Here is a 19,400-nt window from a genome sequence, read left to right on the forward strand (position 1 = left end):
GACATAACATGTTTGCTCAGTGTCAAAGGCATTATTTATCGCTTTATTATATATCATTTCTGAATACTATGGAAATTGAAATAGGAATTGGTCATTTTCCAACCATATTTTTAGTTTTTTTAGTGATTTGGGCTCTAAATCTATAACTGAAATACTATAATAGTACATTCTTTGTTCAATATATATCGGTTTCCACATATCACTGAGGTAGCAATTTGAATTCTCAGAAACTTGAACAAAACTAATCAAAAGGGAACAATCCTTCGTTATCGTAGAATATAGAAAATCGCCGAGAATTCTTTCCAACTCTCCACTTTCCAAGGAATGCAAACAACTGAGTCCTTGTAGAAAGGATCTTTCCAGTTTTTGAATATCTCCAGTCAAACACCAATGCATCCGTGTCTCTTCCTCATCTGAATCAAATATCATATCATGAAAACTATTTAGATACAAAAGTTCTTCTTTCAGCCAACCAGGAGTAAAAGATTTTCCATAAATTTTCTTCTCCAGTTTCTCTAAATCAGAGTCTTTCAAGGTCTCCAAGGCCTCGAGTGCTAATTTTGCACCTTCGTAGTCCAAGATATCCAGTTGCTGAATCATTCGTAACCTTGAAAACAGTATGGCCTCCTTACAAATAATATGTACAAGAATATCCAACTTTGTTTCCAATATCGTTGAAGAAATGGGTTCAGGTTGATGAGGATGTAATAACTGAAGATATTTGCTTTTCTGCCTTATTAGCGAAACCAAGGCTCGACGGATTCTATCGTGCTGAAAGGAAAGGATATCCTCAGGCGTGTAGACAAGGCTATCTTCGCTTTGAAAATTTTTAAGATTGCTCCTGTGCAAGAACTCTAAGTCTTTCAAACTACTATTTTCTTCATTACCTGTAATAGCGATATTTATATTGGGAAATGGGAGCTGGAACGAGACGACTACGTGGAAGCAACATATATTTTGGTTTCCATTCTATACAGATACAGTCTTCACTACATACAGCTGTAGTACAAGGCACTTTTCTTTGGTCTCTGATCAAAATCACTGACTTGGAAAGCACGTCCACGTCTTTACCTTCCACAAGTTGACAGTGAAGAGATCTCGAGAGCTCACAAAGAAACCCGGTGGAAACGGAAACATTGTAAGCTTTTGGCAGATAATGAAAACCTATATTCGTTCCAAAAAAATCTCTCACAAAACGCTGTTCTTCTGTTACTTCTAAACTCGTAAACTGACGAGCATCTTGTCTGCGGACACGTAAAAGTAACCCTTTAGAAAGAGGTTGCTACGACAAGAATTGTACCTCTTTATATAAAAATCTTACAAAATCTAAACGTACTTTTCCCATTGGTTCAAACAAAATATGTCTTCCTCCACAACGAAAGTACTTCCACTCTTCTTCTTCTACCCAAGACATTTCCTTTTTTCATAGAAAACCGATTGATCTCGTATCATGTTGTGTTTTGCTGTTCATATCTGCTCTTTCCGCGCCTTTCCTGTTAGTAGACTTGAAAAGTTTGATAACTTTGTTACCTTGAAGCCAAGTACTATCGTATTTTCATTGAGAAAGAAACTTTCTGGTAATAGTTGCCGTTGCAATACTGTGAAGATGGTAAACCAGAAAAACTATTCTGGCATTCTAGTGCTAGCTGTTATCTCTGTTTTGAGCACTAGTTCTATTTTGTGTCTTCATAAAACACCTTCTTATTGTGAAAACGCTTATGCAGCGGTTGCTCTGAACGAAAACTCTTCAAAACCGGAAGTAGAATTTCTAAGCGAAATTTGGAAGCTTGTAGATAAATACTATTATGACGAAACGTATTCAGGTCATTCCTGGACTCAAGTTTGGAAAGAGTATCATACAAAATTGACATCAAGAAGAGAAACAACATACAAGATTGCAACATCGATGCTGAAAGTTTTGAAGGATCCATATAGCACAGTTGTGAGACCCGCAGATTTTCGAAGGCTTCTCAAATATGATATGACAGGAACGGGTTTGTTGTTGGCACCTTCAGATGATGGTTATCTTATAGTTACCGGTCCGCCACCGAAGGGTAGTCCCGCGAATAAAGTTGGCGTTCGAGTAGGTGATCGAGTCACTGCTATAAATGGTAAACCAGTGGTGTGTATTTTTCTTCTTTTCTCGTGAGGTTTTCTACTCAAATTATATTAGAAGGGAATGACAAGTATAGAAGCAGCCGAGGCCTTGCAAGGTGATGGAAAGAGCCAGCTGGTTCTCGTTTTAGATTCGAAAGGAAAAGGAAGTGAATATCGCACAGTCACCTTGGACAGAGAATATTCGAATGAGAATGCTATTTCATCTTATAGGATTTTTTCTCATAATACAAGTGGTAGAGAATATCGAATTGGATATATCAAGATTAGAGAATTCAATGCCAGCGTGGCTTACAAATTATTACAAGTTGTTAATTACTTGGAACAGCAAGGTGCTAACGCATATATTCTAGACTTGCAGGGAAACCGAGGAGGTGCCCTTGAAGGAGCATTTCAAGTCGCTGGCATATTTATGGAACATGGTACAGTCGTGCGAATATTGGATAGGAACCATCATGAAGACCAGCTAACTGTCCAATCAACACATAGACTGCAGGCTGACAATATAACTCCTACAAGTGATCCTATTGTCATTCTTACCGATAAATACTCAGCTAGTGCATCGGAGATATTAGCAAGCGCTTTGCATGATAACTGTCGAGCTGTTTTGGTTGGAGAGAAAACTTTTGGAAAGGGTTTAGTACAAGCCGTTTTTGGGCTTTCGGACGGGGGTGGTTTGATTTTGACTGTTGCTGAATATCAAACTCCTAACCATACCAACATTCATAAGAAAGGAATTGAACCCGATATATACTTGAAACAAAGAAATCCCATTTCCGTCATTCGAGAATGGGATAAGATAGATAAGCAATTATGCCAATGTCGACAACAAATAGAGAATAGCAGCAATCTACGTTGACAACGAGCTGGACGAATCTAAAGTCATATAAATGACAACTATAAATTGCTGTTATTCATTCGTTTTTCGTTATCATTTCTCACAAGTTGCAGTTCAATTGCAACGAAACAACTTTGTCATATTATTTCATCCAACCATATCAACTCTGTGCTTAAGAAACAACTTGGAGGAAAGACTCAAAGTCAAGGTAAAAGCAATTTCAGAAAAGTAATCGTGCCTTGTTGGATTATATCATAGCTTTGCCTTGAGTCTCGCTGGTCTTGTAGTATTCAACGATGCTTCGTGTTCACTTATGTTCTGGTAGCCTTTCCACCATTTAATAGACTGGTCCTCTTGAAAGCATTTTGTTGGCAACTCGTAAGCCATTCGAAAACGTCTATTTCTATTTCACAATATTCTGAGGATAACAACACAAGTCTCAAGGAGAAACACTATGACATACCTAACAAAACCATTCGCTTAATTTTTCCAAAATATATCAAAGTACGCAACAAATAATTGGAGACTATCTTACAAGTTGTCAAGGAACACAGAGTCTTGGGAATATACATCTACCTCAAACTTTGACAAATGCATACTCACAAAATGAGCATGAGAATTTTATGTATCGAATGTTAGCCTAATAGCTGTCCTAAAGGTAGAAAGCTTTAGTCAGAGTTTTCTTATGGAATTGACAAAGTTTCTAGTCTGTGGAGCTATAAAGGAAGGTTAGTCAAGAAAATTGTAAACGTATTCTTGCTTACAGCTCTGTTGAAGAAAGTGAGGCAGAATTGTTTCTATCACGAATATTAAGGGTGCAGGAAAAGCAAGGACCTTTCTCCTTTGTTCTGTGCTGTGGTTTCGACTTAAAACAACTTGTAAGTTTGACTACAGCGGCAGAAAAGAAGGAAGAGTTGTCCTTGGAGGTTTATCTGGCTTCTCAACACAAATGGGATAGTGTACCGTTAAAGGAATCTATTCAGAAAAACGTTTATACTCTCAGACCTTTCGAAGTTTTTGAGGTTTGTAGCTTTCGAATATCATTCATTCCTTGTGGCCTTTCACACGATTGGAATGCGTTCAACAGTTTTGTAGAAAGCTGTATGCGTTCGCAAACTCAGTTAGATATTGCAATCCTGGATATTTCTCTCGACAGACAATCGCTGCATCTTCAAGGGCAATATAGCGACTTATCAAAAGGTTTGGCGCAGCTAAAGCCACGTTATTCATTCTGTTCGGTGGAGGTATTTTACCGTTTCTTGTATGTTCTTTGTCGTTGTTCACATTTTATTAGCCTTTTGAATATTTTGAATATGGCCCTTTTCTATTTGAGGATAGTTTTACTCTTTCCCGTTTTATTCATTTGAGCCATGTCGGCTCAAAGCAAAAGTGGCTATATGCTCTATCTATGAAACCTGTAGCTTATTTGGATGAAACCAATTGGATAAAAGAAAGGTCGGGTCCCTCAGTATTACCCAATCCTTTTCAATTCGACAAAATCGTCGAAGAAGAAGAAAAAGAAGTAGCAAATGTTAGATTTTTGGAGAAGTATAGTTTAGATGGTGACGCAAAGAAGCCTCATCAGGCTTCGTGTTGGTTTTGTTTAGCCAATGAAAAGGATTTACATTTGATTGTTGACGTTGGTCAGTATTGTTTTTTGGCACTTGCAAAGGGATACCTGTCCAAGTATCACCTTCTCATCGTTCCTATCGAACATGTGGGCTCGAGGTTTGAGTTGTCGACAGAAACTTGGAAGGAAGTACAGTTTTACTTATCTTTGTTGGAGAATTGGTGGAGTTCAATGAATTTACAAATATTTTGGTTTGAGAGAAGTATGAAACCGCCATCAGGAAACGAAGTGAATCATATGCAGATACAAGTTATTGGAATGCCTATCAGAGAAAGCCTTTCTTTTGTATCTAATCTTTTGGATAGAGAATCTAAGAGACTAGGAGTTACCATATGGGAGCTGGGTTCAGAGACTGAGTTTGAAGAGAAATATCGTAGTGGAAAGATGGACGAGTACATCTTGTTCAAGTTACCGGATGGTTGCTATGCTTTACATGTTGTTGAAAGTGAAAACAAAAGAAAGCGCAAGTATGCTGGTACACAATCTCCCTATTTTGCCTTGTTTTCATTCGGAAGAAAGATTGCAGCATTGGCGATGAATATGCCTCAAAAGATAGATTGGAAAAAGTCAGTAAATGACATGAAGGAAGAAGAGCAAGTCACGAATGAACTACGAGAGGAGTTTCTGTCTTGGAAACGCAAAATGTTTAGCTGATTTATTATAAGAATTTTCAATCAGTAGTCTCAGACAACGATATGGTTTCCAAAAAAGGAATAAATATGAAGTACTCCTTAAGAAATGACACAAGAACAGAAAGGTTCCCTTTCACTTGGCATATGTTTGGTGTTGGTGTCATTTTTGTCTGCAGGTTCATTCTTTGTCTTTAAGGATGAAGTCAAAGTCTCTTTTGAAGTTTCTAATCCTTCCTTGACTGGATCCTGAACTTTACCATCTTGTGGCCTCGTTGATTTGTCTCCATCCTTCTCCTCTTCATTGTTGGTTTTCTCTTCTGACGGAGGAGAGCCACTCTGATCAGTCTCACTAGCAGAACGTAATACATGGTGATGAAGATGGGCTAAGCGAGCCATGCGATTCATTGCAGTAACTCCGGCAACAGCTGCCTAATAAAAGTCATCTTAGTATGTGCAACAAAAAGGTCCATAGTTTCCAACAATCCTTACATGCCAATTACGCCTTGCTTTGAATTGTCTTAAATTCTTTACTGTATGTTCCAAATGATGCTGCTCTTCAAGAATATGCTGGCCTTTCTCTATCCAAGGATGCTGTAGACATTCTTCACATGAAGGTCTCTTTCGTGGATCCTTTTCCAACAACGAAGCTACAAAATGCTTCGCATCAGAAGATATAGCATCCCATTCCTTTCCTTCCATTCGAACAGGGTCGTGTTTTATTCGACGAAAAAGCTCTTTCTCATCTTTCGCTTCAAAAGGTGCATATCCTGCCAATAAGATATAAATAATTACTCCCAAACTCCAAATATCCACCTTATACGTATAAGGCTTCTGATAAAGTATTTCTGGAGCAACATAGGATGGAGAACCACCTACTGCCTCATAAAAAAAATTCTACCAAGTAAGAAAAAACTCACAAATGGTTCGAAATGTTGATGCAGGACTGGCCATAATGGCTGCCAAACCAAAGTCAATCAATTTCAATTTTGCGTCATAAGCATGACTTTCAAAAACAAAATTCTCAGCTAAACTAGTTGTCAGAAAATGACTTGGGAAAAACTTCAACTCACGTTTGAGATCTCGGTGAACGACGTGTTTCGAGTGACAATGTGCAACTGAAGAAATCATACACGAAGCGATAGCACTAGCGTCTTTCTCGGAAAAGTGGCCTCGTTGCACGATTTGGTCGAAAAGTTCTCCTCCAGATAGTCTTCAAATAATAAGGCTTGATTCGAACAAAAACGAAAACTTACAGTTCCTACATATGGTTCGAAAGTTTCCATTAAAACAAAGGCTTTAAAACGTACCATTATCAAATAAACAAACTTTTCGTCTTCACATACTTCGTACAACTGAGCGACATAGGGATAACCATTTCCAACCTAAAGGATTCTTCCTTCAACAATAAGCTATCCAGTATAAGAAAAAACATACAGTCACAAAAGTCTGTATCTCGCGCGCAACTAATTCTTCACTCTCCGAACCGTTTCTCATGTCTTCCTTTGAAATACACTTAATAGCAACTTCAGAAATCGTTTCATCACGAGAAGCGTTGGTAGGTCCAAAACCGGAATACACGGAATCCTCTTCGCTCTTTCGCTTTCCGATAGTAACTTTGGAAAAACCCCCTCTGCCTTACTGTAAACGATTGCCCCCATAAAAAGAAAAACAAACTTACTCTCCTAACTTTTTCAATATTTCCCATCTTTGTTTAAAGCTTTCGGGATGGTACTTTTCTCCAGCTGCTCGTTTGATGAGAGGCGAACAGTGCATTTCCTCCCAAAAAATGGATTTCAAGTAAAAGATTTTTGTCATGTCGGAGGCTAAAGACAACTTCAGAAGCAATCTTTTTACACAAAGTTCAGCTTTGGTGAGACAGCCACCTCCAGAACTTCCCAAAGAACTTCCAAAAGATTTCTTAAAGGGTGGGTAATTTGGTTCTCGATCCTACAAAAGCTTAGTTTTGTTCAGATTTGAATCTTTGCGAGAAACATCTTGCCAACGTGTTTCGTTGCTTTTTGCTATTCTCTGAAGAGAAGAGATGCCGTATTCAAATGACAATATATAGGAAGTGTAAGGAAAGACGAGACAAGGCCATAAGAGAACGCGTATGGGAGTGGGATGAAGGATATTTTCGCTCCCTAAATTCGAGGTCCCGACAAGCTCTGCTTGGAGAGCTTCAAAAGGAACTTGAAAAGAGACAAGAACTGCTTGAGCGAGCAAGAGAAAGAAATAACAAACTGGGGGCAATTCATGTGGAGTCCCGCATTTCGGACCTGCAACGGAGATTGGAACACCTAAAACAATTCGTGTAATTACTCAAACGCCTAACCTTAGGAATGATTATTGAGAGGTTAAAGGGTTACCAGCTTTATCAAACTATAGAAGAACGATTTTCTACGAACACACCTATATGAAATAGATTCTTGTTAGGCAGATTCTGTATTTGGTTTTATCGTCGACTTGAGTAAATATTTTGCTTACTGTTTTCGAAAGTTGCCTTCTTTTCTATATATGAAGAAACACACTGAAATTTATTTCACTACAATATTACTCGGATGCGAGCAACTCTGTTCTCAGCTGCCAAGCTGAAGTGAAAAAAGAATGATATAATAATATGGACAATGAAACAGCTACTGCACTTGTTGCTCCAGCCAAAACAAACACAATCATGAGCTGATATCTTGCGGCAACTGAAGGATCCGCTCCTCCCAACATTTGTCCAGTCATCATTCCAGGTAATGAAACAAGTCCCACAGTCATCATTCCGTTGATAGAAGGAATCATGGAAGAACGAAGAGCTGCACGCAATGCAGGAGCAACTGCTTGTCTAGGTGTCGCTGAAAGACTCAGAAGGGCCTCAATTTCTCCTTGACGAGAAACAATCTCACTCACCATTCTTTCTGAAACCAAAGCAGCTGCATTCATTGCATTTCCAACGATCATTCCTGCAAGAGGAAGAAAATATCGAGGATCCCACCAAGGATCAGTACCTATCACAAACGCCGTCACCATAACTGTAGTTACTCCAGAGCCCATTACAATCGAAACTGCACTTTTATATAACAAGCCTGGAAGTTTCCGCTTCACTCTTCGCGTCGCAGTCCAAACAGCTACTGACAACATAATACCAAAGGCCAACATAACAACAGCTACCTTGCGAGTTAAAAATACCCATCTTAGAAAATATCCTACCATTAACAACTGAACAGTCGCACGAAAACCTCCCAAAGTAATGTCTCTTTCGAGACCAAGTTCCAAAAGATGAATAGCTACAATGTTGGCAATGAGAAAACCACCCGCAAAAATAAGTTGTTCTGGATCCAAAGGTATTGCTCCTGTATCTGGACAAGACATACTGGACACTTGCAACAACTCACTCTAAGTCTTCACCCGACAATAACTTCCGAACCTGTTCTCCCTCAACAGAATTCAAAATAGTTAACGTTTCTCCTTTCAAAACAGCTTTTCCGCTATTCAACATAAGAAGCTGGCCACCAAGGACCGACAAGTCAGCAAAACGATGTGAAATAACTATGAGCGTGCTATTGCTCTTCTGTCTCCAGTGATTTAGCCTTTGAAGAAAGCTCTGTGCTCCTAAACCGTCCAAGCTAGAAGTAGGTTCGTCCAAGACGAGAACTTCAGGTGACAACAGAAGGGCTCGGGCAACGGATAAACGTTGCTTTTCTCCACCTGACAGCGTATTCACAGAGTGGCCAAGAAGAGTCTTTTGGAAGCCCGCAATTTCCAACGCTTCTTCAAGGTTTCTTTCAAAAAGTGACTTGGTGATAACTCCTAACTTGCAGATTATCTCCAAGTTTTCAAGCACTGTACTTTGAGAAAGATAGGGTGTTTGAGCTACGTATACAACTTTTCTGCGTAACTGTCGAGGATTCCACTGCCTTATATCAAGTCCAAAGATTTCTATGCTACCAGAGGATGCCTCGTCCAACCGATTCAAAAGACGAACAAGCCTGGTCTTTCCCGAACCAGAAGGGCCAATAACCACTGCAGTGGCACCTTGTAAAACGTCCCAGTCTATATTTGAAAGGATCTCACTGCCTGTTCTAGTCCTGACGCTTACGCCTTTCAAAGAGAGAGCCAAGGGTAAAGTAAGGTGAGAACTTCCGTTGTGAAGCGGCGTAGTTATTTCTGAAGGGGAATTGAACATGACGGCCACTATAATGGGACATCCATTGGATTTGTTGCCTAAATCGTTTGGACTTTGGCTGTTGAAGACATCAGCTATTCAGTATCTGTGAAAGAAATACACTTAGTGCATAGGGAAATGTTTTTAAAAACTGGTCGTTCCTGAGATGCAGTACTTTTGCAAAGAAATGACTTGCTTTAAAAGTGTCATCTATATTTTAGGAATCTTCGATATTTCTCGATATACATATTCCTCATGAAATTTTGCTAAATTGGAAACGCCATGTAGAGATTTTCAGGACAGTGAAATGTCACAAGGTAGCAAAATCAGTTAAATAATGCATTGACTGAACTCTTTTGCAAGCTCACAGTTGAATACATAATTAAATTTTTCATTTGACTTTCTCAACTTTCTCGTAAGTCCTTTGTATGATTTCAAGTTTCTATAGTCAAAAATAGCATATTAGAAGTATTCTCATCCAAGGATTCCTCTCAATGTAAGCTTGCTTCAAAGCAAAAAGCTTTGCTTAAAAGTTGCTCTAAAAAGATGGTCGGAACAAAAAAGTGCATATGAAATACGTTGTACTTAGTATTAAAATAATAGAGTTAATACATTGTATTGTACAAAACTTCTACACCTCGACCAATAAATAGCATGTAAAAATCATCAGTCTTTTATGGGTTGATTGCGAATTTGCAATGTTGAGTTTTGGAGTCTTTGTCAAGCTCGATCGCACAGCTGTATCATCTAAGAGTTTTCCAATAAGCGGTCGTTTGCACACACTTACTGAAAAGCCCGTGGTGAGTTTGTTATATGGCAAAAGAAGCTTGAAGCCTGTTTTGACGAGAGGTTTTGACGAGGTGAAATTGGTCGGTGTTATGTAAACTCCGTAGTAACGTTTATTCACTTTCTATCTTCAGAGAACTTTACACACGAGAATTTTCGTATGTTTGCTGCCAACTAGTGATAACGTAAGCGATGAGAACGAAGCTTCTCTGTACAAACGTGATTTAGAAGAAGGGTTGTTAGACGGAAACTTTCAAGCTTTAGAGAGGACGAGTCAAGACACAGTTGACGAAGATTCAATCAGTGAGTCTGATAAAGAATCAATTTACGGTGATGACGTCACCAAGAACATTGCTCCCAAGTGGTATCTTCTTCAAGTTACTCGCGGTAGGGAAAGGTCCGTGAGAGACACTTTATTATCGAAGGCTGAGAATACTAAGATGCTCAACGGTCGTCTGTTGAACGTTCTCGTTCCTTGCTTTAAGAAAGTTGTTCTCTCACCAAGGGGAATCCCGAAAGTTCGAATGGAACCTGTCTTCTCTGGCTACGTTTTAGTCAAGCTAATAATGACAGATTCCGCGTATCGGTCTATAAAAGAGACTTTATTTGTTGTAGGTTTCGTTTCATTTGGCAACAAGGGAAAGAGGAAGATAATTCCGGAGCCTCTTCGGGATTCTGAGGCAGAAGAAATACTTCGTAAAGTCGAGGCCAAATACCCAAAGTCCGATTTAGCTTTTTCAGTTGGAGATAAAGTGCAAGTTCAAACGAGTGAAATGAATGCATACGGCATTGTTTCAGAAACTGAAAAGGAATGTGTGAAGGTAGCATGTTTGCTTGAGGGTTCAGCAGCCACCGTAGAAGCGACCGTAGATTCTCTCAGGCTTGTAAAGGACGAAGAATTTGAAGCTGCTGTGAAGGAATATATTAAGTCGAGGCAAGCCAAGCCACGGCAGACGAAGAAGAAGAAGAAGAAGCATAATGTTTCTTCAGAAACCCTTGTCTCAGTTTTGAGCAGCACCAGTGAAGCGAATAAAGATAATGTATCGAACGAGACATCAAGTGAAATAGATATCTTTATAGAAGATTTGGAACACGAGGAGAAGGAAAGACAGAGAAGAAGAGCAAAAACTGAGGAAAACCCTAATAATGAAGTTGTGCCAATTTCTGGACAGGATAACCATCTTCTAGCAGATCAACTGTTCCTAGGGGACGTTTCTACAGGAGAATAAACTTCCAAGTCTTAAGTTCTTCGCCCTCTTCTTACACTATCACTTGAAGGCTTCCACGTTCCTGGCTGAAATCCTTCCCCATAACCCTAAAATTTTCCAAGTGAATAGCATAAATAGCTATTCAAGCTCTTACCTTCGGTTCTTCAGGGGCTGTTTCACTCAGTTCTTCCCTACTGCTGTTCTGCAACGAAGACTTTTCCAGAAGGTCTTTGTTCTCCCTGATCGCTTCTTGGTAAGACAACGTTATTGAGACATACTGAACATACTTGTCGTTTTGTTTTGATAAATTATCGACCAGAGTTTCATTTAAACCACGTTGCTGCGCTAAGTATCTCAAAGCTTGTTGAACTTCTTCACCATTAGACTCACCTATTTCTTACATAAGAACCTGCAATAAGGGGAACATAAAAAAGCAAACCAGAAGAGGTACCAGAGACAAACTGCTTCAGTCTTTGTTTGCGGTCTTCAGCCTCGATTTTGGCAACTTTTTCGGCCACTTTGGCGCGATGAGCTTCGTGACTCGAGATCTCCTGTTCACTTGGAGGATCTTCTCTCATATAGTGCAACCAGGACCTCAACTTTTGTTTAATACACCTTGCTCTTCCTTTCATTATCGACTCACCACCACTCAACTGGCACGCTGTGTACATCCGGTATGGACTGATTCTTGCCAAACTCAAAAGTTTTCAACAGAATTCCGACTGGCACGTACCGTATATTTTACAAAACGTTTTCTGACAGACCCTGTCTGCCTTGTTTCTTCAAAATATACGTTTCCTAGAAACCGGAACTGAACAAAAACTCACCAGCTCGCCAAAATTGGTATACCTTGTTTATCAGTACCTATAGCTTCTCTTGACAAACACCAGTCTATTATCCTAACTCGATTTACAGTTATCCAAAGCTCTTGAACTCACAGTTGACCTTACCTTCTCCACGAAGAACGCATGATCAAGTAGTTGACAAACTCATTGCTCCAGATACAATCAATGAGACTTGAAAGGAAACTGTCAGTCAATGTAATGATAGTAAGAACGTCGACTACTTATTTCACCAGTTATGAAAATTGCTTTAATGGAAACCTTGAAATTCTATCAGCTCTGCAAAAAGATAGTGTTGAACATATCTTTGACGAATTCTGGTTCACGAACAAAGATCCACCATCGTTCCTGATGGGAACTCGAAACGAGTTACTTGCAGCGCCTTTTATATCATGCTTGTTCAAAAAGGCACTTAATTCCTTATTTTAGCGTTGGATGTTTAAAGGAACAATGTACCTGGTGTAGAATGGGATTCAATGCTTCTCAAAACAAGAGAGATAGCACATTAAGGTGACTTGACTACTCAGCTTCCTTGCTGAAAATTTATTTTGGCTTGTACAAAATCCTCCTATATATAATAAACTATGTTCTGTCCATGATATTATTTTCCATTTGGATATTCCTGAGAAATTGCAAAGTACAAACTCGAAATGCAAAAATGCATGTCTTTGAATGCAAATAACAGAGAACCCTTGTTTTATCAAGTACGTTGAAAGAAGACCAGATTCAACGTCTTTCGCACCGTTCCTCCTCTGCTTTCAAATCCAAACAAAGAATTTGCTTCCGGTCAGCAAAATTGTCAATATATCTCTCATCTCGGTAGCAAAAACTTCGCTCATGGGCCAATATTCACTGTATAGTTGGTTCTCTAGTTGAAAACACTTCTTGCTGACGAACATACCGGGCAACCTTGTCATAGTCTTCCAGACTGTATCTTGAAGAGGCAAATTGAAACAGTTCATGCAAAAAATGGTTCGCATTTTCAAAAAGGAATGGTTCCAAAAACTCCTTCAACTCTTCTCTTGAGCTTCCAGATTCAATTTTCCCGTTGATATATACAACCAACACCTCTACGTCTTCCAAACCCAACAGTGCTTGCAAGTCCCGTCTTATCCAGTGAATAAGTTTAGGGTCCGCTTTGCAGAAAACATTGCTTCCTTTCGAACTTTGATGATAGAGGGAGGAGGGCAAAGGTTGAACCCAGAGGCGCTGGGCATAAATGAGTCGACGGAATACGTGCTGGTCCGTCAGAAACCCTGGTTCTGCGTCAAACAGCGAAGTTGTTTCGAACACATCACTTCTAGCATATGAGAACGAGTTACTTTCCTTGTCACAAATAAAATTTGATAACTGTCGTCTTTTATAGTGCCTCTCGCTCTTAACACTGTGAACAATACCGGCCACTTCGGCCTTGCACAAGGGACAAGTTGCTCTAGAAGACTGCTTTGAACGTTTCAAAGTGCGAAACCACGAAAGTAGACAGTTGTAACAAAAAGAATGAAAGCAAGGCTCACAAAAAGTAGAGTTTCGCAGACGGTCAAGACAGATCGGGCAAGTCATTCTTGGTGAGCTCACACTTGCACCAATTTTTGTAATTTGGCTTGGCGCAATTTGTTTAAGCTTTTGTTGGCTTGTCAGGATGGAAGAGTCTCTGGAACCTTTTTCTTCAGATTTTTCTCTCGGTGCTTGGAACGACTTTGGGAAATTCTCCGAAAATGGTTTCGGAGAAAGCGTGGACTGTCTTGATGGGGTCGCTTTGGAGAACAACGAAAAGTGGGACTCGTATCTTGGGGACGGAGAATATGAGCTCCCTCATACCGAACAGGAGGCACAAGCACCGTACAGTTTCATTTCTTCGACCACTGAAGAGAACCCCTCTTATGGATTCGAGTTTTCTCTGGGACCTGCTTGCTTTGTTGGTCAGTCTTCACTGGAGGAACTGGAAAGTGCGAAAGAAAGCAACTGGACCGATTTGATGGGACAACAAGTGTGTCAAGGAGAAGGTGAAAACTATTGCAAGACATTGGAGAGAAATTCGAAGAATGAAACGCTTTCTATTTGTGAAGAGGTTTCGACGGCTTCGCTGGGAAAGCAAGTTTCAGAGGCAACAGATTCAATATGTTTTGTAGAAAGTAACTTGTCACCTTCCGCGCTGGAAGATTTGAAGGGTTCTACGTCGGCGCAAGGTCGTAAAATGACTGCAGAAGAAAGGACATTGATGCTGTACAAGAGGAAGCTTAGAAATAGAGAGTCTGCTGCCAAAACACGAAAGAAACGTGCAAAAACCTTGAACCAGATTGGGCAAGAATTAGAAGAATTGAGACAGAGAGCTGATTCTCTGAATGAACGTAGTTCTCATGCACACAGGACAGAGGAAGAAAATAAGAAACTTGTTGAAGAGAACTCTCATCTCCGAAACGTTATCAATCAGTATGCGGTCGAATTGTCTAATGTTCGATATAAATTGAAACTCTACGAGGACTCTGCTAGCATATGCCAAGCTGGAGGAGTCGACAATAATGAGATACTATCCTTACCCAACTCACATAAGAAAAATGCCGCATTCGACGCTTTGTCTTGTGATCAGAGAAACATAGAAACAACAAACTCGAGAGAAACTGGCGCAGCTAAGAGTGGTTTTGCTTCTAATGAGAAGGAGGCAGAAATGTTGCGTTTTACACCATTTTCGTCACGAGTTACCACTTTGGATGTCTTGGAGCAAGTTTCTAACCAACACCTGGGGAATATAAAAGGCACGTTATCGGGACGAGATCGTAGACGGGCAATTGCAGCCACCAACGTGTTCTTAAGAGAGCGTTCGATGAACTGAATAATATTCTGTTCAAAATCAGATTTTCAAATATGTCCTTTCAATCGTTCCGTTTTTCTGATTGGTTTATTTGGTTGCTTAAATTCAAGATAAAATGTGTCTTTCGTCATTAGTTGATTCCAAAATGCAACACAGTGTATGTTATAGCCAGCTGTCGGGTCATCACAAAATGCAAAAGATCCTTTAACCCTAGAGTCTTAGTCTTCCACAGTTGGAGGCATTGCCATAAGTTGCTGCATTCCTTCTTCAGGCGTCAGCTTGCCCTCTAGAATTGGCGCGACGCTCAAGAGTATAGGAAAACGTACAAGTGCACGAGTGTAAGTGGTATTCAGTACAGCGGGTAACCATTCTACAACCGCCTTTGCCGTTGCAACTCCTTCTGCCACTTCTTGAGAAGTCGTCAGTATTTCATTTAAACTTTCGCCCTTGCCCAAACGATAACCGACAGTTCGATTCCTACTTAACGGGCCAAAGCAAGTGAGAAACGTGTCTCCCACGCCACTAAGACCGGACAAGGTTACCGAGGAACCACCCAGGAATTCAGCTACCCTCCTCATCTCACTACAGCCTCGTGTAACTAACCCTGCTATGGCGTTCATTCCCAAGCCCATACCTTCAGCCATTCCAGCAGCAATGGCTATTATGTTCTTAAGTGCACCGGCAACTTCAACACCTATGAAATCTGTTGTAGTAAATACCTTAAAGATTGAAGACGATAACATAGCGGCGATCTGACCGGCTATTTCTAAATTTTCACAAGCCACCACAACTGCAGTAGGCAGCTCCTGCATAATTTCCTTGGCAAACGAAGGTCCAGATAAAAAAGCTAACGGTCTTCTATTCCCATGGTTTGAGACAGTTTCTTGTAAAAGCTCAAACATAAACTTATGGGATGCGACCTCTAAACCCTTTGAAGTTGAAAGCACAGGAACTCCAGTTGGAATAAAAGGAGCCACTCTTTCCAGAACTTCACGTGACACTTGCACGGGTAGGGCATGTACGACAAGCTGTGTGCCTTCCAAAGCTGACTCTACGTTTGACGTTGCCTTCGAGTACATAAAATTAAATCCCGAACAGTTGCAAAAAAATGGACTTACAAAAACACTGTGTGGCAGAGTAAACTCTCTAAGATATTTAGGATTCCTCCTTTCCTGATTGATTCCATCAACAATATTACGATCCCTTACCTTCTGCCTGGTCAAATTATCAATTTGAAAATAAGATAACTTACAGTACCAATAAACATACTTGGTATCCTTTCATACCAAAAACCTTTGACATCGCTGTTCCAAAGGAACCACCTCCTATGACAGTAATCTTCACATTCGACGGAGTTTCAAACCTCGAAAACACAGTACCAACATTCCCTCGCGGGACTTTTCTTCCCTTCTTGCCGTGTGTTTCAAACCAGTTCCTCACACTAAACTTTGTCTGATGTTCACAAAAGTTCAAACAGTTAGTATTCAATACAAAACTCGGGTCTTCTTTGAAGAAACTTTTCATGTTGTTCTTAACAGAAAAAGTGTTTTCTGCAAAAGAAAGCATACTAATAATTGGGTCCAAAACTCAAGTGATTAATCAACACTGGTAGCCTTTCAACAAAAAGGCTAAAATTGTATGGTCGATCTGAGGCTTGAACTCAGAACCTCCGCGTTATTAGCACGGCGCTCTAACCACTTGAGCTAATCGACCACCAAGTTAAGGAGGATTTTACAATACTAAAAGATGTCAAAACTCCGATCATTTTTCGAACTACAGTGTTATTATTGGATAACTTGTGTTAATCTTGAATTCCACATAAACCTTTTCAAGAGGAAACTAGTGCGACACAAATCCAGGAGACGAACTTCTGAAATTGTACAGTAAAGACTGGTGAGATTGTACTCAGCCGTATGAGTCCTAGATATACAACACCACTCAAACCAATATAGAAAATTTTCTAACAAAACATTCTAGAGAGAGAGAGAGAGAAAACAATAACCTAGAGTGGAGAAGTCCGAGACACATATTGTATTCTAAGAGAGACAATTTCTATTTTAACTCTTTTACCTGAACTTTGCAACTCTCTCTATCTGACTCTCAAGTCCCCATTCAGTCATTTCATTTATCATTGTAGAGTTACGAACTTGCTAAAATTTGCATCCAGAAAATAATTCCTGCTTTACTCGATTGGAGGATTTCAAGGTAGCTACTATTTGAAATTTCAAGCTCGGGTGGCGTTCCACTGTGCTGTGGAAAGTTCTTTTTTAGATATTTGATAGATACCGGAGGCAGTCAAGTTATTATGATTTTTGGGAGGGATAAGTGAAGAAGCCAGTGTCTCGCAAGAATTAGTCGCTCAGAATACCTTAGAAGACCGAGGTACTTTTACTCTTCTGTTGGCGTCCTCCGCAATTTTTGCCAAACCCCCAAAATGAACAGACAGGAGGCAACGTTGACGAATTCTCATAAGGAGGATAAGATCGGCGTAAAGCATCTGGTCAGTCAAGTAAAGACTACTCCTTTGGAGACCAAAACGATTTCTTTTCAAGGGTATCCCGAACAAGAAGAACCTCAAGAAGTTGAAATGGGTATTGATAGTCTTGTTCTGCATAAGAAAAGGAAACTACTTGATAGGAGGAGTTGGGACGGTCACGATGAAACGGAACGCAGTTTGAGAGGTGTTTTGAGTGATGCTCAATTTGAAAGTGTGCAACAAATGGAAGTGAACTACGCAACAAGAATCGATAGAATGAAAGAACAGTTGAATCAGTTTCAGTCACACACCATACTACTTGAAAAGGAGTTAGAAGAGACACGGAAGGAGATAAAAATCTTAAGCTCAAATGCCGGCGATTTCGCAAATCTTCACGCTACTGGGCAGTGTGAATGTCAGAAGTATCTTTCTTCACATTTAGTGTACACTCATGAAAAGTCGGCCATTCCCCAAGAGGAAAGTTTAGCTCAGTTATCAAGGAACAGGAAAACACGAACTATTTTTGCGGAAACTCAAAAAGATTCTTTTTTATATCATTCTTTGTCTGAAGTGTCGAAACCAAATGGACGACATGAAAATGCTGCTTGTATGAATAGTAATATTGAAAAGCATAACATGCAGAATAGAAGCGCTGTCAAGGGGAATTTGAAGGGAAGAGCCAAAACTGTTTTTCAGGAACCGTCGAAAGAGAAGAGTTCTCGTTATTGGACTGCGGAAGAGCACAAAAGATTTTTAGAAGCGTTATCACAATTTGGACGTAAAGATCTGAAAGCATTGTCGGACCATGTCGGTACCAGATCTGTTATTCAGTGCAGAACGCACATGCAAAAGTATTTTTTGCGGTTGATGAGAGAATCTTCGAATTAGGAGATTCGAAAGTTCCATCAATCTAGCAGATGTAAACGAAGAATGACGACACTTCGTTTTAATTACAAAGCAGTGATGAAAATGACGAGTTATTTGTGGTTCCCTCTGTTGAATCAATTACGAAACATCAGCAAGGACGTGTACTTGCGATCAGTAATGAGACACGGGATATCTTGTTAGAGGAAGAAGAAAGGATGGCGATCAATGCTTTCTTTTGTAAAGTAACAGGCGATTATATCCTTTATTTTGTAGTATAAATAAAAGTGGGGTTCAAATGTGATGGAGAATAGAAGTATTTACTGTTCATACAATCATGATAAGCTAAATTTTGATATCTTCATGACGTTATCATGCTCGTTAACAGGTTGAGCTCAGAATTCGAAAATAACTTCGTCGATCTTATGATTCTCACGAGGAACTGTAAAATGAAAAGACATTAGATTTTATCCAAAGTGATATGCCGCCTACATTTTGCAGCTCCTCATGGATACCTAAGAAATGTCAGTTGTTGTTATATTGTCACTGACCATTGCACGGTTCTCCTATCGATTCGTATCAACTGAAAAAGAATAGAAGAATGAGGTCTTGTTGAAAAAGTTTCAACTAGCGTTAGTTGGATAGGCTGAGGAGAACTTTTCTAAATTTCTTGTTAAGATTCTTCCAAAAGTTCTGAGGAGGGGATAAGTATTCTCTCAGCTTCGTGATAAATGAAAAGAAGCATATTGTTACTTGGAGTTGTAGGATTTTAAAAGTTCCGATTTTGTACAGAAAGTGGACTGTATTCATTCTCGTTCTATAACAGCAGAGATACTGAGATATTTGCTTTTCTAAGTAACAAGATGGAATAAGTTTGTAGGATTTGTCGTTGAAGCCAATCTGTCGACTAGGAGTCTTTCGTGCATTTTTATTTTTGCACTATCACAGGCAGTTTATAATAATAATCTTCCTTGTCGAACAGTTTAAAGAATGAGCGATCATTGAAAATCTTTAAAAATTCCGAGGTTTCTATTGTTGCAATTTCTTTAG

General features: G+C 39.7%; 13 protein-coding genes and 1 non-coding gene across 16 annotated transcripts; 6 read left to right on the forward strand and 8 right to left on the reverse strand.

Moving 5' to 3' along the window:
* Position 1: 1 nt before the first annotated feature.
* Gasu_23600 (uncharacterized protein) lies at positions 2-1,416 on the reverse strand. The gene is made up of 3 exons (XM_005706666.1): positions 1,337-1,416; positions 888-1,282; positions 2-841 (listed from the first exon to the last, which is right to left on the reverse strand). The coding sequence occupies exons 1-3, from the start codon at positions 1,412-1,414 to the stop codon at positions 67-69; spliced, it is 1,248 nt and encodes a 415-aa protein (XP_005706723.1). The 5' UTR covers positions 1,415-1,416; the 3' UTR covers positions 2-66.
* Positions 1,417-1,426: 10 nt separating this feature from the next.
* Positions 1,427-3,627, forward strand: Gasu_23610 (carboxyl-terminal processing protease). The gene is made up of 2 exons (XM_005706667.1): positions 1,427-2,122; positions 2,174-3,627. The coding sequence occupies exons 1-2, from the start codon at positions 1,451-1,453 to the stop codon at positions 2,972-2,974; spliced, it is 1,473 nt and encodes a 490-aa protein (XP_005706724.1). The 5' UTR covers positions 1,427-1,450; the 3' UTR covers positions 2,975-3,627.
* On the reverse strand, positions 3,172-3,556 carry Gasu_23620 (uncharacterized protein). The gene is made up of 2 exons (XM_005706668.1): positions 3,417-3,556; positions 3,172-3,356 (listed from the first exon to the last, which is right to left on the reverse strand). Exons 1-2 carry the CDS (start codon positions 3,523-3,525, stop codon positions 3,265-3,267), a joined length of 201 nt encoding a protein of 66 aa, XP_005706725.1. The 5' UTR covers positions 3,526-3,556; the 3' UTR covers positions 3,172-3,264.
* A 9-nt stretch (positions 3,628-3,636) lies between the features above and the next one.
* Positions 3,637-5,287, forward strand: Gasu_23630 (uncharacterized protein). Its single transcript, XM_005706669.1, has 3 exons — positions 3,637-3,681; positions 3,731-4,197; positions 4,248-5,287. Exons 1-3 carry the CDS (start codon positions 3,639-3,641, stop codon positions 5,235-5,237), a joined length of 1,500 nt encoding a protein of 499 aa, XP_005706726.1. The 5' UTR covers positions 3,637-3,638; the 3' UTR covers positions 5,238-5,287.
* Positions 5,288-5,291: 4 nt separating this feature from the next.
* On the reverse strand, positions 5,292-6,996 carry Gasu_23640 (serine/threonine protein kinase). 2 transcript variants are annotated; one of them, XM_005706670.1, is made up of 8 exons: positions 6,894-6,996; positions 6,650-6,845; positions 6,523-6,597; positions 6,469-6,473; positions 6,286-6,425; positions 6,133-6,240; positions 5,705-6,087; positions 5,292-5,644 (listed from the first exon to the last, which is right to left on the reverse strand). In XM_005706670.1, exons 1-8 carry the CDS (start codon positions 6,986-6,988, stop codon positions 5,315-5,317), a joined length of 1,332 nt encoding a protein of 443 aa, XP_005706727.1. In that variant the 5' UTR covers positions 6,989-6,996; the 3' UTR covers positions 5,292-5,314. The 2 variants fall into 2 exon arrangements, with proteins under 2 accessions (XP_005706727.1, XP_005706728.1); XM_005706671.1 differs by having other exon boundaries at positions 6,133-6,425.
* A 10-nt stretch (positions 6,997-7,006) lies between these two features.
* Positions 7,007-7,707, forward strand: Gasu_23650 (uncharacterized protein). Its single transcript, XM_005706672.1, has 2 exons — positions 7,007-7,140; positions 7,187-7,707. Exons 1-2 carry the CDS (start codon positions 7,029-7,031, stop codon positions 7,528-7,530), a joined length of 456 nt encoding a protein of 151 aa, XP_005706729.1. The 5' UTR covers positions 7,007-7,028; the 3' UTR covers positions 7,531-7,707.
* Positions 7,708-7,711: 4 nt separating this feature from the next.
* On the reverse strand, positions 7,712-9,406 carry Gasu_23660 (ABC transporter, subfamily B, ATP-binding & transmembrane domain). Its single transcript, XM_005706673.1, has 2 exons — positions 8,609-9,406; positions 7,712-8,580 (listed from the first exon to the last, which is right to left on the reverse strand). The coding sequence occupies exons 1-2, from the start codon at positions 9,384-9,386 to the stop codon at positions 7,766-7,768; spliced, it is 1,593 nt and encodes a 530-aa protein (XP_005706730.1). The 5' UTR covers positions 9,387-9,406; the 3' UTR covers positions 7,712-7,765.
* Positions 9,407-10,036: 630 nt separating this feature from the next.
* Positions 10,037-11,200, forward strand: Gasu_23670 (transcriptional antiterminator NusG). The gene is made up of 3 exons (XM_005706674.1): positions 10,037-10,234; positions 10,286-11,131; positions 11,173-11,200. The coding sequence occupies exons 1-3, from the start codon at positions 10,064-10,066 to the stop codon at positions 11,173-11,175; spliced, it is 1,020 nt and encodes a 339-aa protein (XP_005706731.1). The 5' UTR covers positions 10,037-10,063; the 3' UTR covers positions 11,176-11,200.
* A 1-nt stretch (position 11,201) lies between these two features.
* On the reverse strand, positions 11,202-12,426 carry Gasu_23680 (NADH:ubiquinone oxidoreductase family protein). The gene is made up of 8 exons (XM_005706675.1): positions 12,310-12,426; positions 12,209-12,258; positions 12,093-12,157; positions 12,003-12,046; positions 11,799-11,953; positions 11,647-11,749; positions 11,514-11,598; positions 11,202-11,466 (listed from the first exon to the last, which is right to left on the reverse strand). Exons 1-8 carry the CDS (start codon positions 12,327-12,329, stop codon positions 11,392-11,394), a joined length of 597 nt encoding a protein of 198 aa, XP_005706732.1. The 5' UTR covers positions 12,330-12,426; the 3' UTR covers positions 11,202-11,391.
* Positions 12,427-12,570: 144 nt separating this feature from the next.
* Gasu_23690 (E3 ubiquitin-protein ligase Topors) lies at positions 12,571-13,776 on the reverse strand. The gene has a single exon (XM_005706676.1). It carries the CDS (start codon positions 13,759-13,761, stop codon positions 13,051-13,053), a length of 711 nt encoding a protein of 236 aa, XP_005706733.1. The 5' UTR covers positions 13,762-13,776; the 3' UTR covers positions 12,571-13,050.
* Positions 13,777-13,786: 10 nt separating this feature from the next.
* Positions 13,787-15,197, forward strand: Gasu_23700 (uncharacterized protein). The gene has a single exon (XM_005706677.1). It carries the CDS (start codon positions 13,841-13,843, stop codon positions 15,029-15,031), a length of 1,191 nt encoding a protein of 396 aa, XP_005706734.1. The 5' UTR covers positions 13,787-13,840; the 3' UTR covers positions 15,032-15,197.
* Positions 15,198-15,201: 4 nt separating this feature from the next.
* On the reverse strand, positions 15,202-16,726 carry Gasu_23710 (glycerol-3-phosphate dehydrogenase (NAD(P)+)). 2 transcript variants are annotated; one of them, XM_005706679.1, is made up of 3 exons: positions 16,268-16,726; positions 16,129-16,218; positions 15,202-16,077 (listed from the first exon to the last, which is right to left on the reverse strand). In XM_005706679.1, exons 1-3 carry the CDS (start codon positions 16,574-16,576, stop codon positions 15,229-15,231), a joined length of 1,248 nt encoding a protein of 415 aa, XP_005706736.1. In that variant the 5' UTR covers positions 16,577-16,726; the 3' UTR covers positions 15,202-15,228. The 2 variants fall into 2 exon arrangements, with proteins under 2 accessions (XP_005706736.1, XP_005706735.1); XM_005706678.1 differs by having other exon boundaries at positions 15,202-16,218.
* Positions 16,650-16,723, reverse strand: Gasu_nc0023. The gene has a single exon. It is a non-coding gene; the product is annotated as a tRNA-Ile (tRNA).
* Positions 16,727-17,426: 700 nt separating the features above from the next.
* Positions 17,427-18,819, forward strand: Gasu_23720 (myb domain-containing protein). Its single transcript, XM_005706680.1, has one exon. It carries the CDS (start codon positions 17,445-17,447, stop codon positions 18,372-18,374), a length of 930 nt encoding a protein of 309 aa, XP_005706737.1. The 5' UTR covers positions 17,427-17,444; the 3' UTR covers positions 18,375-18,819.
* The last annotated feature ends 581 nt before the right edge of the window (positions 18,820-19,400 follow it).

This window comes from Galdieria sulphuraria (assembly GCF_000341285.1).
Source record: "Galdieria sulphuraria unplaced genomic scaffold scaf_17, whole genome shotgun sequence".
NCBI lineage: Eukaryota > Rhodophyta > Bangiophyceae > Galdieriales > Galdieriaceae > Galdieria > Galdieria sulphuraria.

Coding starts and splice junctions, on each gene's coding strand:
- Gasu_23720 (XM_005706680.1), top strand. CDS start 17,445: ATGAACAGACAGGAGGCAACGTTGACGAATTCTCATAAGGAGGATAAG.
- Gasu_23690 (XM_005706676.1), bottom strand. CDS start 13,761: ATGACTTGCCCGATCTGTCTTGACCGTCTGCGAAACTCTACTTTTTGT.
- Gasu_23610 (XM_005706667.1), top strand. CDS start 1,451: ATGTTGTGTTTTGCTGTTCATATCTGCTCTTTCCGCGCCTTTCCTGTT. Junction 2,123..2,173: donor CTATAAATGGTAAACCAGTG/GTGTGTATTTTT, acceptor AAATTATATTAG/AAGGGAATGACAAGTATAGA.
- Gasu_23710 (XM_005706678.1), bottom strand. CDS start 16,576: ATGCTTTCTTTTGCAGAAAACACTTTTTCTGTTAAGAACAACATGAAA. Junction 16,219..16,267: donor GATACCAAGTATGTTTATTG/GTACTGTAAGTT, acceptor ACCAGGCAGAAG/GTAAGGGATCGTAATATTGT.
- Gasu_23620 (XM_005706668.1), bottom strand. CDS start 3,525: ATGTATATTCCCAAGACTCTGTGTTCCTTGACAACTTGTAAGATAGTC. Junction 3,357..3,416: donor TAAGCGAATGGTTTTGTTAG/GTATGTCATAGT, acceptor ATTGTGAAATAG/AAATAGACGTTTTCGAATGG.
- Gasu_23660 (XM_005706673.1), bottom strand. CDS start 9,386: ATGTTCAATTCCCCTTCAGAAATAACTACGCCGCTTCACAACGGAAGT. Junction 8,581..8,608: donor GGTTCGGAAGTTATTGTCGG/GTGAAGACTTAG, acceptor AGTTGTTGCAAG/TGTCCAGTATGTCTTGTCCA.
- Gasu_23630 (XM_005706669.1), top strand. CDS start 3,639: ATGGAATTGACAAAGTTTCTAGTCTGTGGAGCTATAAAGGAAG. Junction 3,682..3,730: donor CTGTGGAGCTATAAAGGAAG/GTTAGTCAAGAA, acceptor GCTCTGTTGAAG/AAAGTGAGGCAGAATTGTTT. Junction 4,198..4,247: donor ATTCATTCTGTTCGGTGGAG/GTATTTTACCGT, acceptor ACATTTTATTAG/CCTTTTGAATATTTTGAATA.
- Gasu_23600 (XM_005706666.1), bottom strand. CDS start 1,414: ATGTCTTGGGTAGAAGAAGAAGAGTGGAAGTACTTTCGTTGTGGAGGA. Junction 1,283..1,336: donor TGTTTGAACCAATGGGAAAA/GTACGTTTAGAT, acceptor TTCTTGTCGTAG/CAACCTCTTTCTAAAGGGTT. Junction 842..887: donor TATAAATATCGCTATTACAG/GTAATGAAGAAA, acceptor GTTCTTGCACAG/GAGCAATCTTAAAAATTTTC.
- Gasu_23700 (XM_005706677.1), top strand. CDS start 13,841: ATGGAAGAGTCTCTGGAACCTTTTTCTTCAGATTTTTCTCTCGGTGCT.
- Gasu_23670 (XM_005706674.1), top strand. CDS start 10,064: ATGTTGAGTTTTGGAGTCTTTGTCAAGCTCGATCGCACAGCTGTATCA. Junction 10,235..10,285: donor GTTTTGACGAGGTGAAATTG/GTCGGTGTTATG, acceptor TTCTATCTTCAG/AGAACTTTACACACGAGAAT.
- Gasu_23650 (XM_005706672.1), top strand. CDS start 7,029: ATGTCGGAGGCTAAAGACAACTTCAGAAGCAATCTTTTTACACAAAGT. Junction 7,141..7,186: donor TCCAAAAGATTTCTTAAAGG/GTGGGTAATTTG, acceptor AGTTTTGTTCAG/ATTTGAATCTTTGCGAGAAA.
- Gasu_23640 (XM_005706671.1), bottom strand. CDS start 6,988: ATGCACTGTTCGCCTCTCATCAAACGAGCAGCTGGAGAAAAGTACCAT. Junction 6,598..6,649: donor AGATACAGACTTTTGTGACT/GTATGTTTTTTC, acceptor AGAATCCTTTAG/GTTGGAAATGGTTATCCCTA. Junction 6,088..6,132: donor ATCAACATTTCGAACCATTT/GTGAGTTTTTTC, acceptor ATGAGGCAGTAG/GTGGTTCTCCATCCTATGTT.
- Gasu_23680 (XM_005706675.1), bottom strand. CDS start 12,329: ATGCGTTCTTCGTGGAGAAG. Junction 12,158..12,208: donor TATAGGTACTGATAAACAAG/GTATACCAATTT, acceptor TCCGGTTTCTAG/GAAACGTATATTTTGAAGAA. Junction 12,047..12,092: donor AACGTTTTGTAAAATATACG/GTACGTGCCAGT, acceptor GAGTTTGGCAAG/AATCAGTCCATACCGGATGT.